Source organism: Balaenoptera acutorostrata, chromosome 3 (assembly GCF_949987535.1).
Source record: "Balaenoptera acutorostrata chromosome 3, mBalAcu1.1, whole genome shotgun sequence".
NCBI classification, from domain to species: domain Eukaryota; kingdom Metazoa; phylum Chordata; class Mammalia; order Artiodactyla; family Balaenopteridae; genus Balaenoptera; species Balaenoptera acutorostrata.
In genome coordinates, this window is record NC_080066.1 from 103033414 (window position 1) to 103050910 (window position 17497).

The 17497-nt window shown below is 42.2% G+C and overlaps 1 protein-coding gene across 1 annotated transcript in view; it reads left to right on the forward strand.

Moving 5' to 3' along the window:
- The window catches only part of RYR3 (ryanodine receptor 3), a 572028-nt gene that overhangs the window by 209451 nt on the left and 345080 nt on the right, over positions 1 to 17497 (forward strand). The window contains exon 3 of the mRNA XM_057542134.1: positions 10658 to 10765. Within this exon, the coding sequence (XP_057398117.1) occupies positions 10658 to 10765 (108 nt within the window). The remainder of the gene's footprint in view (positions 1 to 10657; positions 10766 to 17497) is intronic.

A 17497-nucleotide genomic window follows, 5' to 3' on the forward strand; every position in this document is an offset into this window, starting at 1 on the left:
CGCAGCATGTGGGATCTTCCCAGACCAGGGACCGAACCTGTGTCCCCTGCACTGGCAGACAGATTCTTAACCACTGCCCCACCAGGGAAGTCCTAATTTGAGACATTTATCTTCATAAGGTCTGACAAACTTATCTTCGGTCACCGTGAGCAAGGACTTTCCTTTCTGAGGGATGGCATTGCTCTTTCAGCTTCTATCAGTGTGTTCATTCTCTCTCATGGCACCGAGTTGACACAACCATTGTGTGTTGGAGGTAACTCCTGATGAGGTTTTTCCTTTCCCCTTCCCTCCTGAGTAATCTGCCCTGCAACACCTATTCTCTGTCCTCATTGTTGATGGGAAACCTCACTAACCTGGGTTAGTTGTCTAGCGCAGATAAGGAAGGGAACTGAAGTGAAGGCTCTGTCACGTGAACTTGGCAGTATTTGACATGGTATTTATTTCCTGGTCACCTTCACCAGATGCTGAGTGATGGGTTGGGTTGAAATAGGAAGAGACTGAGTCTCCTACTGGTTTCCTTGTGTTTATCAAAGCTGGCTCACGACCTGAGTGAAAGGTATCAGGGACTTCAATGGGAGACGGTTTGGAGAGAATGGAACCCAACACGTCTCCACAGTTGAATGAGCATTTTGATGTTTGTTCATCCTTCATACCTGGAATGCTTCCTGGTAAGGATGGCACTACTGAAGTAGATATAGCCCACTCCAGTGAAGCAGTGCTTATTATTAGGTGAACATTTTTAACTCATGCAGCTACTTCTGACTGGCAGTGCTGAATCCCTCTCCAGTATACATGCTTTAAAATGTCTGTGTTGAATACTACATGCCCCCTTGCAAACGGGGGCATGTGATACTAATCCTTGCACATGTAAATATCTAGTGGTAGTAGTTTAGCTCAGACACTATGAGGCAGTTGAAGAGGGTAGGATATAGGAGGACTTTTTCCACATTGGGGAAAAGTATTTATAACTGTTATTTATTTCCACAAAGCCTTTTTAAAACTGAAACTTTTATGAACATCTATCCATATACTCCTGCCAAAAGAAAAAATTTGAATCCAGAACTTAGTTTATAGTGACATGTTTATTTTTTCCAAAACAAAAATTCCATGTAGGGGACAAAAAGTAAAAACTGCATTTGCGCATTGGAATTTGGATTCAATCTGAGAGTGGGAAGGAGGCATTGGAGAAAAAATTCAAACCATTTGGAAGCCAAGCTGTTGTCCTTGCCCTTTGGCGCCCCGAGCTTTATCCACTTCAGATCCAGAGCCTTGTGGAGCTGATACTGTAATCAAGCAGGACTCAGTACACAGGAGGTTCTCCCCGATAATAATCGTGGTGATCATTGCACCTAAGGGGACAGAACTGCCATTGCGTACACAGTGTCTCTGTTCCATCAGCCTTTAGTTGAGCTTGGCATTTTCTCTTCTCTTGTGGGCGCCTCAGAAAGCTTTCCTCAATCTTCGCCTTCCTGTATGCGATGAGAGGCCAAGAGACACACATTGTCCCCTCCTGCAGCTGCTGGATACCACTGCTGGAGAAAACGGAGAAGTGCCTTGCCGTGGAGAAAAGCTTTGCCATGGTTTCTAAATTCTCTGACAACCATGTCATTTCTCAAAAGCGGGGAGAGGGCAAGTGAAATTGCCAAGGAATATGCGGGCGGTACACTGCTGGTCAGTGTTCCTCCCACCAAAGCTAAAGGAAACCAAGCTCGAGACTAAAACACAAACATGAGGTTGAGACTAGGCTTTCCTGCCAGTCTGCCCCCCTCAGCTTTGATCTCATCTCTTGATATTTCTGCCTATCACACCTCATTCTGACTCCAGCATCCTGTACCCTGTGCTGTTCCTCTTGCTGAGGCTGGTACCCCTAATTTATTCATGGCACGTGGAACACACATGCTGGTTTCATCTCCTTACTGACATGCTGCCTTTCCTCTTTCCTGAGCTCTGCTTTTTTTCCCCAATATGTAAGCTCTTTGGAATAACAACTTCAGTTTCTCACAGTAGATCCCATTGAAAAGTAGCAAATTAGGGTCGCGTTCCTTACCACAGAGCTTGTTGTATTACCTGTGCTACTCATTAAGCTAGAGTTTAATTTATGACCGTATTTTTTTTAGGGCCGTACAAAGAGTCATTGTTTCCGCTACCTCCGTCTATAAACAGTAGGTATTGTTTGCTGCTCCTCCGCACAGCTTGTTTTTTCCAGGTGCGAGTGTTCCACATTTCTACCTTTTGGCACCTTTGTTATTTTACATGCCGACCATGCCAGGCAGGGAGGCAAAACTTGGCTCAATCAAGACCCAAATCAACCATCCAGCCTGTGAGTTATGCATTTTCCCAGCAGGCAGCTTTACAAGCCAGCTGCCCAGCGTTTTGACTCTGATTCTTTGGCTGCCCCTTCTTCCTTATTTTAAAGAACACAAGCTTCACAGCACTTATTTTTGCCAGGCTCTTGGTGACATTCTTCCTATGTACCAGAAACAACTGATGCTTGCAGAATAGAGGTGTCCAGCGTACCTCAGCATTACTTTTGGTTGGGGCCATAGCAGGCAAGATCATAAAAACAACAATTATGTGGATTTCAAATTATTGGGTTATTCATTTGAAAGAAATTCTTATATATATTTTTTTTTTTTTATAAATTTATTTATTTATTTATTTATGGCTGTGTTGGGTCTTCGTTTCTGTGCGAGGGCTTTCTCCAGTTGCGGCAAGCGGGGGCCACTCTTCATCGCGGTGCGCGGGCCTCTCACTATCGCGGCCTCTCTTGTTGCGGAGCACAGGCTCCAGACGCGCAGGCTCAGTAACTGTGGCTCACGGGCCCAGTCGCTCCGCGGCATGTGGGATCTTCCCAGACCAGGGCTCGAACCCGTGTCCCCTGCATTGGCAGGCGGATTCTCAACCACTGCGCCACCAGGGAAGCCCGAAATTCTTATATTTTGATGAATTGAACTCTATTAATGAAAGATCTAGAGTAAGAATTAGTTACTGTCCAGAGACCTGACTTGACTTGTTTGGTCCAGTTACTCTACAGTATCTTTCAAATTGGGGTCAGAGACATCCTGCTTCAGAATCAGCTGGGAGATTCTTTTAAAGTACCACCTGGAGAAGGGTGCCTGGAATCTGAAATGTTAGCAGCCTTGCCCAGGAGATTCTTGGGCCAACTGTGCTTCTGCATTCACACTTCCAAAACAAGCTTATTTGTGTTACCTCTTGTGAGAAATCTCCAGGCATCATCAAAAGGATAGTTGATGTTGCAAGTGTGGCTCTTACTTGAATTAATACACATTCTCCCTATGAGAGGCTAGACTGTAATGGATCCGTGGATCAGTGTGAATTAAACAACCAATATCTGGGCATTTGAGGGATGAGGCAAAGAAACAGTGATTGTGGGTGTTTTTAGTTCTTTATCACTTTGGGCTGGTATTTCTTGGCGGGACTTTTGTCAAAAGATATTTGTCCTGCAATTTGGATTTCCTGCTTCTAGGTGGCAGTGGCTCCTCGCTCACATAGGAAGCGTTTCAGCAAGTGTTCTGCTCAAGTAAATATTTAACTCCCTAGTAGAAGCTTTTTATTTTATTTTTTTAAAATATCAACACCTTTCTATAACTTGGTAATCTTCCTTTCCCTTATGCATGATCAACTTATTCCATCCCTTTCCTTCTGAATACTCCCTCCTTCTTGGAGTAAACCTCAGGCCAGCATGGCATCAGATGCTGCAGTTGTTCTGCTCATGACTGTGAGTGATTTTGCTTAGTAAGTCTCCTTGTGCTGTGGTAGTGATTTTCCACAGCTGTCAGTCCTCCCAGGGATGCTCACTGTTCCCTAGAATGAAGAACCGCCAAGAGACTGGGGGATACTGAGAGCATTGCCTTCCTGTGGTTGATTGCTCGGGCATCAGAAGGTACCTTCTTCATTTCATTCCTTTAAAAGATAATAGCATCTTTCTCCTCTCCTCCCAAAAGGAATGTTTTCCAGCTATAAGTTTAAATTCTGTGTGCCTTACTGTTTACGTATAATGCTTTTTGTTAGCAAAGTTCAGGCAAAAATTGGAACTCAAATGTTTTGAATAGCTTCTGTATATATTTTCAGAAAGACCTGTCTGAAAGATCCTTTTCCATAGCAAAATATATTTTTAAAAAACTTAAACGAGGTTTTATACATTTTAAACTTGTTTCATGATAACTTTTAACACAGATAGGCAAAGTCTCTTCCCTCGACATGTTTAAAATCTGGATGCACACATGTTTAAAATCTCCACATGTATGTCCTTTGTGGAAACTTGTCCCATCATGCCCAGAGTTGAATTGCTTTTTGGAAGAGAGAGCTTACGTGGTAAGTTGGTTTCAGATTTCAGAACTGCATAAAGGGCTTCCCTGGTGGCGCAGTGGTTGAGAATCTGCCTGCCAATGCAGGGCACACGGGTTCGAGCCCTGGTCTGGGAAGATCCCACATGCCGCAGAGCAACTAGGCCCGTGAGCCACAATTACTGAGCCTGCGCATCTGGAGCTTGTGCTCCACAACAAGAGAGGCCGCGATAGTGAGAGGCCCGCGCACCGCGATGAAGAGTGGCCCCCGCTTGCCGCAACGGGAGGAAGCCCTCGCACAGAAACGAAGACCCAACACAGCCATAAATAAATAAATAAATAAATTTAAAATAAATGTGATTTGAATAAAAAAAATATTAAAAAAAAAATCTGGTTTAAAAAAAAAAACTTTATAAAAAAAAAAAAAGAACTGCATAAAGATGGAAATGAGCTCGCTTGCCAGGAATCTCAATTTTAGAAAGCTCTTGAGCCTCGATAGTCCCACTAAGTGCAGCCCATAATCTTTGCAGTAGCCATTCCAGAGTAGAGAACTCTTCCTGAGATAGTCAAGAACCTAATATGAAGTCCTTAAATTATTAAAGTATAAGAATTGGGAGGAGACTTCCCTGGCGGTCCAGTGGTTAAGACTCCGTGCTTCCACTGAAGGGGGCATGGGTTCGATCCCTGGTTGGGAAACTAAGATCCCCACATGCTCCTTGGTGTGGCAAAAAAAAAAAAAAAAAAAAGAATTGGGAGGAGGTAGCCTAGTAGAATTAGAGTTCCACAACACAATGTTGGTATAAGGATGAGAGCCTTCTCTTCAGGAATATTGACACAGTATCAGAAAGAGTTGAGTTTGGAATTCCCGATTTAAATGCTATTCTCAGCATGTGATTGTGGGGAAGTGTTTCAGCCTTTCTGAGTCTCAGTTTTCTCATTTATAAACTGTCTATAATCTTTTTGCTAAAAGAGTTGATGTAAGAGTTAAATGAGGTAATATTTATAAAGGATTTAGTACAGTACCTGCTACAATTTATAGATAGGTAAATAGTTACATTTTAAATGTATATGTGAATTCTATTCTTATTTCTCCACTTGCCCATATAAGTTTTACCTAATTCCTTTGTATCTCAGTTGACCCACCTCTAAAATAGTTGTAAAGCCGCCACTATTTTTGTAGAAATACAGAGACTGGGCAACAGCTTCAGGTTTAAATATTCAGTATATAACTTTCTTCATTATAATCTATCAAAAACTTAGCAGAGCTGACAAAGGTAGATTTAAAAGGCGCTTAACTGCATAAATACTTAAAACCTGCTTGGGACGAGATGTAGGTGTCAGTTTGCTTAACGATCGGCTCTGCCTTTGAAGTATAAACACAATACAAATAATTATGTATTATCAGTAACAGAGGCAGTCCACAGATGAGCTCATGTCTGCTGTAGGTGGATGAGATCATGTCTGTGAAGTGCTTAAAGCTCCTGAAATACAAGCTACATGCCCCATCTCTAGCCATCCTGGTGCTCACCCATAGAAAGTTGGTCTTATCCAATGCCATGCCATACCTAGTGGGGCCAGATTGACCTGGTGACCTAACCCTAACCCTAACCCTTAAGTGAGTTATTGATGTGTGGATTTCACTGCCCTGTGTGGACAACATTTGACATTTATTGAGTACTTACTACGTGCCAGACCGTATCGTAAGTTCTTTAAATATAAAAAATGAGTTTATTCTGAGCAGTGGGTACTATTAGATCTCTACTTTACAGGTAAGGAAACTGAGGCAAAGAGACTAAGTTATCTGCCTAACGTCATTCAGCTAATAAGTGGTCGAACAGAGATAGGACCTCAGGCAATCCTGTGCTAGAGGGTTCGCTCTTAACCAATATAACCTATATTGCTTTTCATTCAAAGCCGTTGCCGCACTTACAGGGTATATTATTGAGGTGTGGCCGTGTGAGAGCCAGATGGGCTAACAGAGAAGTGGGAGGAGACCCATGACAATGAGAGAAGAAGGGTCCCTTGAATCTTTTTTTTTTTTTTTTTTTAAACAGGAGGGAAAAAAAAAACAATTTAATTCAAACACATGGAGGTGACACAGAAATGGGACCCCCAAGGTGATCAAGCAGGGTGTTTTGTATAAAATTTTTAGACAAAGAAACAATTATTTGTGAAGATTTAGCAAAAGGACTTGTACTTGAAGCAGCAGACTAATAAAGAAACAACAAAGTTTGTTTATCCAGCTTTCTTAGCCTTCAATTCCCTAACTCTGGTAATAAGGATGCTTTCTATCTTCCTGGTACAGGGAGGTGGTCCCTTGAATCTTAAGCAGGAGGCTTGGGGAAGGGGCTCAACAGGCAAGTGCATGCTTAGTGCTGCAACCACGGCTACCATCAGTCACACACTCTTGGATAGTCTAGGACACAGAGAGGCAGCTCAAGAAGGCTTGAGTTGACCACTTGCTGTTCTGTGTACAAAAGTAGCACAAGTAGAGTCAGACACAGATTTTGCAAGATACCCACAATCTAGGGAAACAGCCTGCATTGCGTGAAGAACTATATAAGCCACAGCGACTGTGGTTAACAGCATAATAGAGGGAGAACAGCCCTGTTTCTGTTAACTGTTTCTTCTCTTCATTTCCCTTGAAGGCTTGCCTCGTACAAACTAGTACCCTGGTGAGTGTACATTGTGGGGTGCTAGGTAGAAAAATGCTAAATGAATCCAATAACAGGAGTGTTAAATTCCCACCTTCTTGGACATAGTAAGCCCCAGAAAAATACTTTGAGTGCAGCGAGGTATACGTTACATAGATTTATGGAACATGGAGGGTCCATAGACCTTCCCTTTCACTGTTTTCTACATAGTGGGGTTATATGAATACCTCGTTCCTGGCTTATGCAGAGCCCTGGCATCTCAAGGTTTTCTGTAGGACATTTGGCAACATGGTGCTTCTCTAGGCTGCGGACAGGGCTGGGGAGAGTGATGAGGAGCTATTTCAGAACAGATGTCAACAGAGCCCTTCTCTCCGTGCTGAGAATCATCAAACACATGCCCCACGCCTGCCAGGCAGTGACCGAGGCACAGGCTCCAGAGCACAGAGACAATGAGCCGGCCTCCTGGGGGAACTCTCATGCTGCAAACAAATTAGCTTTGATGGACCAGTGGCCTTGGCTCATTCTTGGGAAATGTGGAGGTGGGAGCTCAGGCCGGTGTGGAGTTTAATTAAGGATGGCAGCTGGTGGAGCAGGTCAGACGGCTCTGTGCTCTGCACTCCATGTCACAAGTTGCTAGCTGCATTTTGTTTTCCTCCAGATATTCCTGTTGCCCTGTTCCCTCCCCTGCCGCTGCCCACATGTTGTTCTGCCTGCTCTTGGAGTGGTGTGACCTTATCCCTGAGCGTGGAGAGTCCAGGCAGGACCACACTCTAGAGGAAGAAAAACTAAACTGTAAGGAAACTATGTGAACCAGTGGCAGATACAGTGTTCCCATATGAGGTGCTTCCTCCCCGCGCTCACTCTCCCTCTGTAAATGTACCCATTTGTACCAGTAATTAAATCACGACCACCTTGGTACTTTTAATATCTGGAGGGAAAAGAAAAATGTAATTGGAGCATGCCTCATGTCTGGTATCTGTGGTCCTCTATCAGGATGGGGGATGGCATCGCCGGGAGAGAGTCCAAGCAAACCAGAACAGGAAAGAGAGCTGACAGAACCACACAATCTCGTGTAAGGACAGGATCTCTAGCACTTGGAGCTGTGAAGGTTTCTGTCTTAAAGAGACTGGACTAAATAGGGTTCTTGTAAAGGTGAGCGTGAATGTTGGGGTCATTCAGTTGATTAGCCAAAACGCACCCTTTGAAGTACCAGCCATACCCGTAGACATTCCTGAATAGAGAAATCTCCAAATCGCATGCTCTAGTGAAGTGAAGGAGGAAGAGGAGACACTCAAACCCTAGCTCTTTTTGCTTCCTATTCTGGTGACATGAGATCCAGATAGACCAAGATGTGGTACGAAAAAAACCTCTGTAAAATCTTCTGAGGCGGCATCCTCTTTTGGGAGACTGAGTCGGACTATATATACTTATGGCATATGGTCTTTAGGGAAATGCTTTATCATATTATTGTCTGGTACTTGTAATGATGCGATATGTACTCTAAAAACACTTCCTGATGTGAAGCCTTGCCCTGCATCACCAGCCATCTGCTTGCTCAAGTCTCATACAAATGAGTTAATTACCTGCAGCAGGAACAAATGTTGAAAACGAAGCAAGAAATGTAAAATAAAGACTGTTGTCTCCTTGTGTTACATACAGTTTCTCCTTGGTTACATCATGTTCATAAAGAGAACCGGGCAATTTCCTGTAACACCAGAATTCCAGGGAGTCTGGGTTTTTAGGATTTCTGACTGTAGAGATCCTAAGTAGAAAAGTATTTAAGTGGCAAAATGTAAGTCACCCATGGGCTAGTAGCCTTCAGGATAGGATGAGCCACTCTTGGCTTAAGGGGGTCTTAAAATTTTACTAAAGGGAAAGAGTGGGCAGGTCCAACAAGTGGGACATCATTTTTATTTTTGAGGGCATTGAGGTTGGGGAGGAGGAGGAAGAAGATACAAACACTTGGAAATTAAAGGGAAATTAAAGATCGCCAATTCCATAATCTTTATTTAAAAAATGAAAATGTTGAAAATCAGAAGGGTTATCTGTGCTTTAGTAGCAGGCTTGCTTTTAGCTTTTAAGTTGGAGCTCCATAGAAACAGTGTTACCTGTCTCCGAGTGTTAGACATAGCTGTTGGTGACCTCTGGCCCTCATTCCTTATTCCTGTTACTCTGATGGTGTCAATGTTCAGCCAATATCAGAGAGGAAACAAAGGCTTGGTGTGCAAGGTGAATATAAGCTGTATTCCCAAGGAAAATGATGTATCGTGGAACCAGATTGTAAACTCCTGAAGAGCATTGATTTTGTTATGCATGTCTTTATATCTTTCTTAATACCGAGCACTGTGTTTTGCGTAAATATAGAACTTAAATATTTGCTGATTGAAAATAGTCTAGGGCTTCCCTTGTTGCACAGTGGTTGAGAATCCGCCTGCCAATGCAGGGGTCATGGGTTCGAGCCCTGGTCCAGGAAGATCCCACATGCTGCGGAGCAACTAAGCCTGTGTGCCACAGCTACTGAGGCTGCGCTCTAGAGCCCGTGAACCACAACTACTGAGCTCACGTGCCACAACTACTGAAGCCTGCGCACCTGGAGCCCGTGCTCTGCAACAAGAGAAGCCACCGCAATGAGAAGCCCACACACAGCAACAAAGAGTAGCCCCCGCTCGCCGCGACTAGAGAAAACCTGCACACAGTAACAAAGACCCAACGCAGCCAAAATGAATGAATGAATAAAGAAAGAAAGAAAGAAAGAAATTTGTTAAAAAAAATAGTTTAGTTGTGAAAAAAATCTGTAATGTTTCCATCAGCAGCAGGAACAGAGTTAAGTGTATGGATTTGGAGACAGAGTGCCTAGATTTGAATCCAACTCACCCAAGTGTAAGCCATGACCTTGGGCAGGTGACCTAACTTCTCTGTGCCTTAGTTTCCTCAGCTGTAAACTGAGAGATAAACAGTGTGTATACATGGAGTGATTGTGAGGATTAAATGAGCCAATATAAGCAAAGCACTTAAAACAATACCTGGCACAGAAAAGTACTCAATGAGCATTAGCTATTACTAGTCAATCTGCAGAGAAGACTGTCCATTTTTGAGAAATGTTTGAAAATATCATGGTATTACCTGAGCATATAATAAATCAGAATGATTGTTGTAGGGGTCATCAATTTCTTTGTTCAGAATTAAATTTATATAGCTCTTAATCCTCTCTTTTTACACTGTGGTATCCAGATTTTCTTAACAAGTAAATGGGCTCCCTATTTTGGTCACTATTGCCGAGTGTTTGGTCACTATTCTGGTCTTGTCCTCTTACAAATTATTGTGGATGAGATCCCAGTGACTTTCTTCCTTTGGTCCCACCCAGACATCAGTGTCGATCAGCCTTCGCTCCTTCAGCAAGACTGGATGTGTATTCTTCTCCCATGTGTGCCCCCAGCCATTACTCAAGCTGATCCTGACATTTTGGTCGCTGTTCCCTTGAGACTTGGGGCTTTTCTTCTCCTCATCCTTTAGAATCCAGCTTGAAACCCATTTTAACGTGAATTAAAAAAAAAAAGCTACCTTTTGTATTCATTCATCCATCCATGGATCCAAGTGTTACTTTGATTCATAGGCTCTTTGCCCTTGAGATGTTACTGCGTGACTGATCCCCAACTGATATGAGTAGGTATCCTCATTCTGGTTTTATTTCCACAGTATGTTCCTCCAGATCTCTGCGTCTGCAATTTTGTACTGGAACAGTCCCTCTCTGTCAGAGCCCTACAGGAAATGCTTGCCAACACAGGTGAAAATGGCGGCGAAGGGGTGAGTACCTGAATTATGTCCTTGGTGGGGATTGGGATACTCCATAGCCCAAAAGTATACAATTCAATTCATTCAGTTTTGAACTAGAAAACCTTAGTTTTCCAGTTTCCTTGAGTCAGTCCTCTTATTCCTCTTACTTAGCAGCCCTAACTCTGCTTCCTTTGGGTTAACGAACTTCCACCAGAAAATAGAATAGATCACCATTAATGCTGCCTGAGCAGGGCATAGGACATTGAACCCATAATCCACTAGGAAATATGGAGAGGCTGAAAGGGCCTTGGGATGGGGGGGTGGATACCTGTTAGGCTGGTTCTTTTTTCTTGGGAAAGTCTCATCAGAGATTTATGACTGCCTCAGTGCAGCACAACCAGGTTACAGTATTTTGGAGAGGATTTCCTGTAGAATGCAGAATCTTTGACATGTACCCAGATTTCCACAGTTTCACTCATGATGAGCAAGTACAAAGCTGTCTTGAGTTTCTGTTGTCGGTAAAATTGTCTCTGAGTCTTTAAGTGAGGGATGATGGTCTCCCAAAGGTCTCCCAGGCAAGACTTTGGCCAGAGACCTCAGAGTAATGTTTGACCCTTTCACTGATGACCCACATCTATTTATATTCATTTATCATCAAGTATTTTAATTCTATGGCCTGAATATCTGAAGTCCAAACACCCCTCTCCACCCCTCTTAGATACTTTATTAGATAACTATCCTTTATCTTCTGCGTTACTACCTCAGACTAACTGCTTTGATTCCTTCTGTGCCTACCTCCCCTATCATTTTTTTTTCACTCAACTGTCATAATGTTCTTTCCAAAATGCAAATCTAATCACTACACTTTACTGTTCTAAAATTCTCTGTCTGCCCATTACCTTAAGAGAAATCCCAAATTCCTTAACTAGGCATAAAGGCCTTCAGGATTTGGTGAGCCCTGCTTACCTTTCCTGCCCTGTCTCTCACCGCCCCCCACCCCAAGCACTCAGTGATCCAACCACGTTGAATTCCCTTCACTTCCTCAAACACGACAACTCTCTTTACCCCTGATCATATGTGTCAGCTGTTTCCTCCATGTAAAACAGCTTTCTCCTCCTCTCTCTCTTACTTTATGTAATCTTTACTTCTCCTTCAAGGAACGAGTCTAGATATTAGGTCGACTGAGAAGCCTTTGTTGACCCCGTAAGTCTAGGTTGGGTGCCCTTGCTTGAGCAACAGTCAGTAAATAGTTCTTACCATTGTGTACTATAATTACAAGTCTAATTTTTTGCATCCTATACTGCACATAGGTAGGAATATTTGCAGGGCCTAGCACAGTTTATTACTTGACTTGAAAGAACTCATACATCATAAAGAATGTCTCATTGGTGGTAGAAGAGACAATGACCATAGACTCAAGAGAACCAATGTTTACATTTGGGTCATCTTCCAGCTCTTAATGTGATCTTACATAAGTCTTACAATCTCTTGGCGCCATAGTGTTCTCATCTATAAAATTAGGATGTTTAATTAATTTTCTAGGGTCCTTAACACCAATACTTGCGATTCTTTACTCTTTCGGCTTAGCATAGTATGCTTTCATCAGCCACCTGAAAATAGCTTTTCCTTAGAGCATTAACACAGGTGAGTTTTTGTTCTTTTGATGTTCACTGAAATCTGAAATCTGTGTTCACCTCCTCCTGACACTGACCTCAGGACCCCATGCTTTCCTCCTTAGGTACATACCCTCAAACGTTTCCAGTTCAGTGGAACAAATTACTTTTTAATTGCTCACTTTTCTTTCCAGTATGATTAACTCATGATTTACAGACACCTTTGGTGAGAGAAACCTGGTTGATGTGGAATATCACCACTTTCAGTGTCAACCAAGATCAGCTAGACCCTGCCAATATAGGACCCAGGATAGAAATTGGGAAGATAGAGAGAAGCCATGTTAACTGGAGAATTTATCCTGTGTGCATTCTCTTATTTTGTTTGCTCACAAAGTGCATTTCAAAGGACTTCTTTTTCTTTACCATTTAGTTTGAGTAGTTCAGGGAATCCTATAGATGACAAAGTAAATTGAAAAGTTCTGATTATAACCCTTGCTCTTCTTTGTTGCCAAGAACTTAAACAATAGTCTTAACTTGATTTGTCTTTTAAAAAAGAATAAATAACAATTCATTTTCCAAATAGAATACTAATGCCAACTTAATAAGATTGAATTCTTAGTTTCGGAACATATGAATAAGACATACCTTAATTACCAGCCATGTTATAGCAGAAGTTTATTCCATATAGTTATATATTTCAGGGGCCATCTTTAATTTATAATATTTAAAAACCAATATGTTAAATCTTATTGGAGGAGCCATTCTCTTTGAAAAATCAAGTCCAAAATAAACTATCCATGACATTTTTATTATTAAAAAGTCATTGGATAACAATCAGCATGTTGAGTCAGACTCTGAAATTTCCCAATGTGTCATATTGCTGTTTTGTGCCATTTTACCAAAGAAAAGAGCGATCCAACAGTTCTTTCCCATCTTGATACATTATTGCTATTATTATTAATAACTAGAGATCTTAGAGCTAGAGGAAGGGATTTGAAAAGAGAGCTGGAGTACAGATAAGAGAGGGTACTCTTTTTCATTTATTTATTTATTTTTTATTTATTTTTATGGCTGTGTTGGGTCTTCGTTTCTGCGCGAGGGCTTTCTCTAGTTGCGGCAAGCGGGGGCCACTCTTCATCGCGGTGCGCGGGCCTCTCACTATCGCGGCCTCTCTTGTTGCGGAGCACAGGCTCCAGACGCGCAGGCTCAGTAATTGTGGCTCACGGGCCCAGTTGCTCCGCGGCATGTGGGATCTTCCCAGACCAGGGCTCGAACCCGTGTCCCCTGCATTGGCAGGCAGATTCTCAACCACTGCGCCACCAGGGAAGCCCCAAGGGTACTCTTTTTAAATGATTTAGATTTTATTATTTGTTGGTGGCTCCACTAGTTACCTGAACAGCAGCTTCAGCTGCTATAACTGAAGTTACGGCAACAGAAGAGTTGCTATGACTGAGAGTTCTTGGAACTCTCTCACAATTCCATCTGGGCTTTCAATCTTTATTATGAGAAATAATATTTTTATATAACCTCTTGAGTCTGAATGTTTTGCTTTTCTGAAGTGATTGCTGTGCGCACTTACTATTAGTAGTTAATTTGATTTGAGATGATAATATTCAGCAGGGAAGAAAAAGAAAAAGTGGAAAAATCAAGAAGGAAGTGAGTTAACACGACAGAGCATAATGATTCTCCGGGGAGCCTGGGGATGTTTGACTGGGTTCACACCTCCTCTGCATGTCAGTCCATTCTGTTTGGAAATGGGCATTTACTGCTTTTTAACAGATATCACTTTCCCTAATGATCATGACTGTCACCAAACGGGTTGCTTCGAAGACTGTCATTTTTCCTTCTAGGCATAAACTGGTCCTTTTGTGTCTCTTCACTGCTGCACAGCAACTGAACTTTTTAAAAAAATGACATGGGTTATTTGTTTATTTGTTTGAGGAGCGTATAGAAGCCTTTTTGCAAGGATTGACAGTTCTGCAGCAATTCCTTTTGCCAACAAAGAAAACAGAGGTGTCCAGCTTGGTTTAACGACTGAGTTTATTATGGAAATGTCCTTAGCTACAGCCAGTAGCATGTGGGACCCAACTTTATGTTGAAAAGGAGAACGAATGATGGGGAGGCCCTGGGAGCAGAGAACGTCAGTGCCCCTCAAGAGTCTACCCTCGCTAAACTCATCCTTGGGTCACTTTACCTCCGATTAAATGCTGTCTGATGTTATTCTGGGAATATTACCAGGAGATGGATGCTTGGCACTGTGGCCAATTAAATAGCTGGAGTTTGATGTAAAATCCCTGCATACAAATATTAAGGTATTTTTCACATTTTGGATTGATAGAACCTACGGTATGTGAGGTCCCCAACCACCTTCAGCAGGACATGGGGCTAAAAAGGATGTCACCATCTCCCTCTGAGTCGTCAATCCTCATCATCCTATGGCAATGACTTTGAATACAGAGCTAGCAGCATTTGTAGTGAGAGGAACTCCGTTTTTGGAGTCAGGCAGATGTGTTTTCAGTCCAGGTTAAACTGGAGCGAGTGACCTCTGGGACAAATTGTTTCCCCTTTCTGTACCTGACTTTCCGCACCTTCAAAATGCAACCTCCCTCATAGGGTCGGGTGAGAATTAAATAAGTGCTGACAAGTGTCTGTGGGTGTGGAAATGAATATTGGTTCCTCTTTTCATCTCTGGTTCACTTCCTCCTGTCACAGATCTTCAGGCATATTCAAATGCCTCAAAAGAAGGAGAGACCCACACTGTATGACCAGGTGCATGTTAAATCGAGGGCCGAATAACTACAAATGGATTTTGACGTGAATGAACATAATGCTTTTAAAAATGAAAGGCCTTGATTTACACAGTTACCAGCTGCACTCCTGATAAGGCCTCTGGTTTTCTCTAAAAGTTGACTTAATCACTGTCAGACTTTTACTACTTAAAAAACAAGAAAGAGATGAAATATACATGTAAGAAGAATTAATGTTACGATTATATAAGATCACTCTTGACTTTAGATTCTAAAATATCTAGAATGCAAATACACACTCAGCCTTTTAAACTTGACTGGGAAATGTGACCTGGAAAGATACTGTTTTCTGCAAGAACCTGTCTCACGGGTAAGCTCACTGAGAGGTGGTCCTTTAATTCCCCATATTACTTATGAGATGGTCCCGTTAACACTAGGAGGAACTTCAGGCTCCTTTCACTTGCCCCTGTCTTTAGAATAGGGAATACTACACGCAGCACAGTTGCTAAAGAAATGCATACGTGTGGTGGCACATTTATCAGGCTCAGGGATGACGTGCCCATGCTTTCTGAGAAGCTAGGGGTTGCCTCCTGGCATTGTGTGACCTTGTAAATGGCCAAAGAGGCATAATCTTACATTTTGCTGTATTCACGTAAATGTTATTTAAAGTACATGTCATGAGATACTTACCTTGTAGCCAAGATCAAGACATTCATCCATCTTATAAGGTCACGGAAAAGTGACAACATCATTAAAAAAGAACCTGCTAAAGATGCATCTCCCCCGACATGGTTAGGTAATGAACAAATCAAAACAGATGCTGATGAGGGGAATTAGAAGCCCATGGTCTAAAGTTTGAATTCTGGCTGTGCCCAGATTTAGAGATCTTGTGCGAACTCATCCAGAATGAATAAGGCAAATAGGAGCCTTACCTTTTTATTCCTGGGACCCTGAGTTCCCACCATCATTTCTGTATTATAGAAGAGAAGGGACAAACCCCCATCATCCAGATGCAGCCTCTCAATTTTCTGAGGTTTTTGTCTTCCCTTCATCATTGTCAGAAAAGAGCCAGAATGAGAATTTATTTTGGTATGCATGTGGGGAGAGAACAAGACTGGTGGAGAAACTTTGTACACAATTCTAAATAAACCTGGTCCCCACTGATGTTTTTTAAAAGAAAGAAATTATTTAATGAGTCAAATCTAACAGTGGGCATTAATTACACCTTTAAAATAGGACATAAGATTTCCTTTGGAGAAAAAGTACAAAGTCACTTCTGCATGTGTCTGTATGTCAGTCCCAGGACCCGCCCATATATGCCCTAAAGCTAGGGTAGACAGGATGCACCAAAAATCACTTTATTAGGTGTTCAAGTCTGAACTTCCTTTGCACTAGTTGGTAAACAGCCACTGCGTCAAGCTCTCCAAGTACCTCCTCGGTGCTCCCACTCAGGACCTCCCCGCTCCAGTGCCACCGCCTGTCGGGTTGTTCATCCTGTGGTTGTTACCTGTGCCTACTGCCTAATGGACAAGAGCCAGATGCCACAGTATTAAATTCTTAACTTGTTTGACTTGATCCTACTTTTTCTTTTGAAAGGGAGAAAAATAGCATTCTGATTTGGGATGCTTCCACTTCTTTTTTTAACCTTCGGCTGGTCATCCACACCTGCTACAAAAAAATAATATTTTTGTATTAACAAAATAACCAAACCCATTTGGTGAAATTGCTTTTACATGCAAAAGCTTGAGGGGTTTATATACCAAAAACTACTCTTTAAAACCTGCCCCATGTTAGAGCTCATGGCAGCCTGTTTGGTGACAAAGCTGTCAGGTGGTTTAGTCCTAGTACTGCCACCTACTGGAAGTTTAACTGCGGGCAAATCTCTCACTGCCCTGGGCTTTGGTTTCACCATCTCTATAGGACAGACATCAAGATGAAAAAGAACTTCCTCCTGTCTGTGATGGTTGCAATGCACCAAGTTAAAATGGAAAAGTGTCACCATCTCACTTCCTCTGGTGTGTCCCGTTGACAATAACCCATCACCAGTTAGCTGTGGAAATTTTAGCCTGTTGGTATTAGCTGTTATTCTGGAGACCCTGGCTCCCATAATTTTAAGTAGATGGATAAATGCATTTATTCTCTTTCTGCCTTGGTGTGGACAAAGAGAATTTTTTCAAACTGCATCCAAAACATCAACCCTAAAGCACTAAGTGATGACAGTATAGTTTTATTTATTTATTTATTTATTGTTTTGAGACATGAATCTCCTATAAATTTTCTTTTGGAAGAATATGGGATGTATTCTGCAGTTTTGACAGAACTTCTTTCTTCAAAGAGCCAGATATTATTTTCAGAAATTAAACAATAATGAAAGGCCTCCAAACTAAGGTTTTTAATGTATT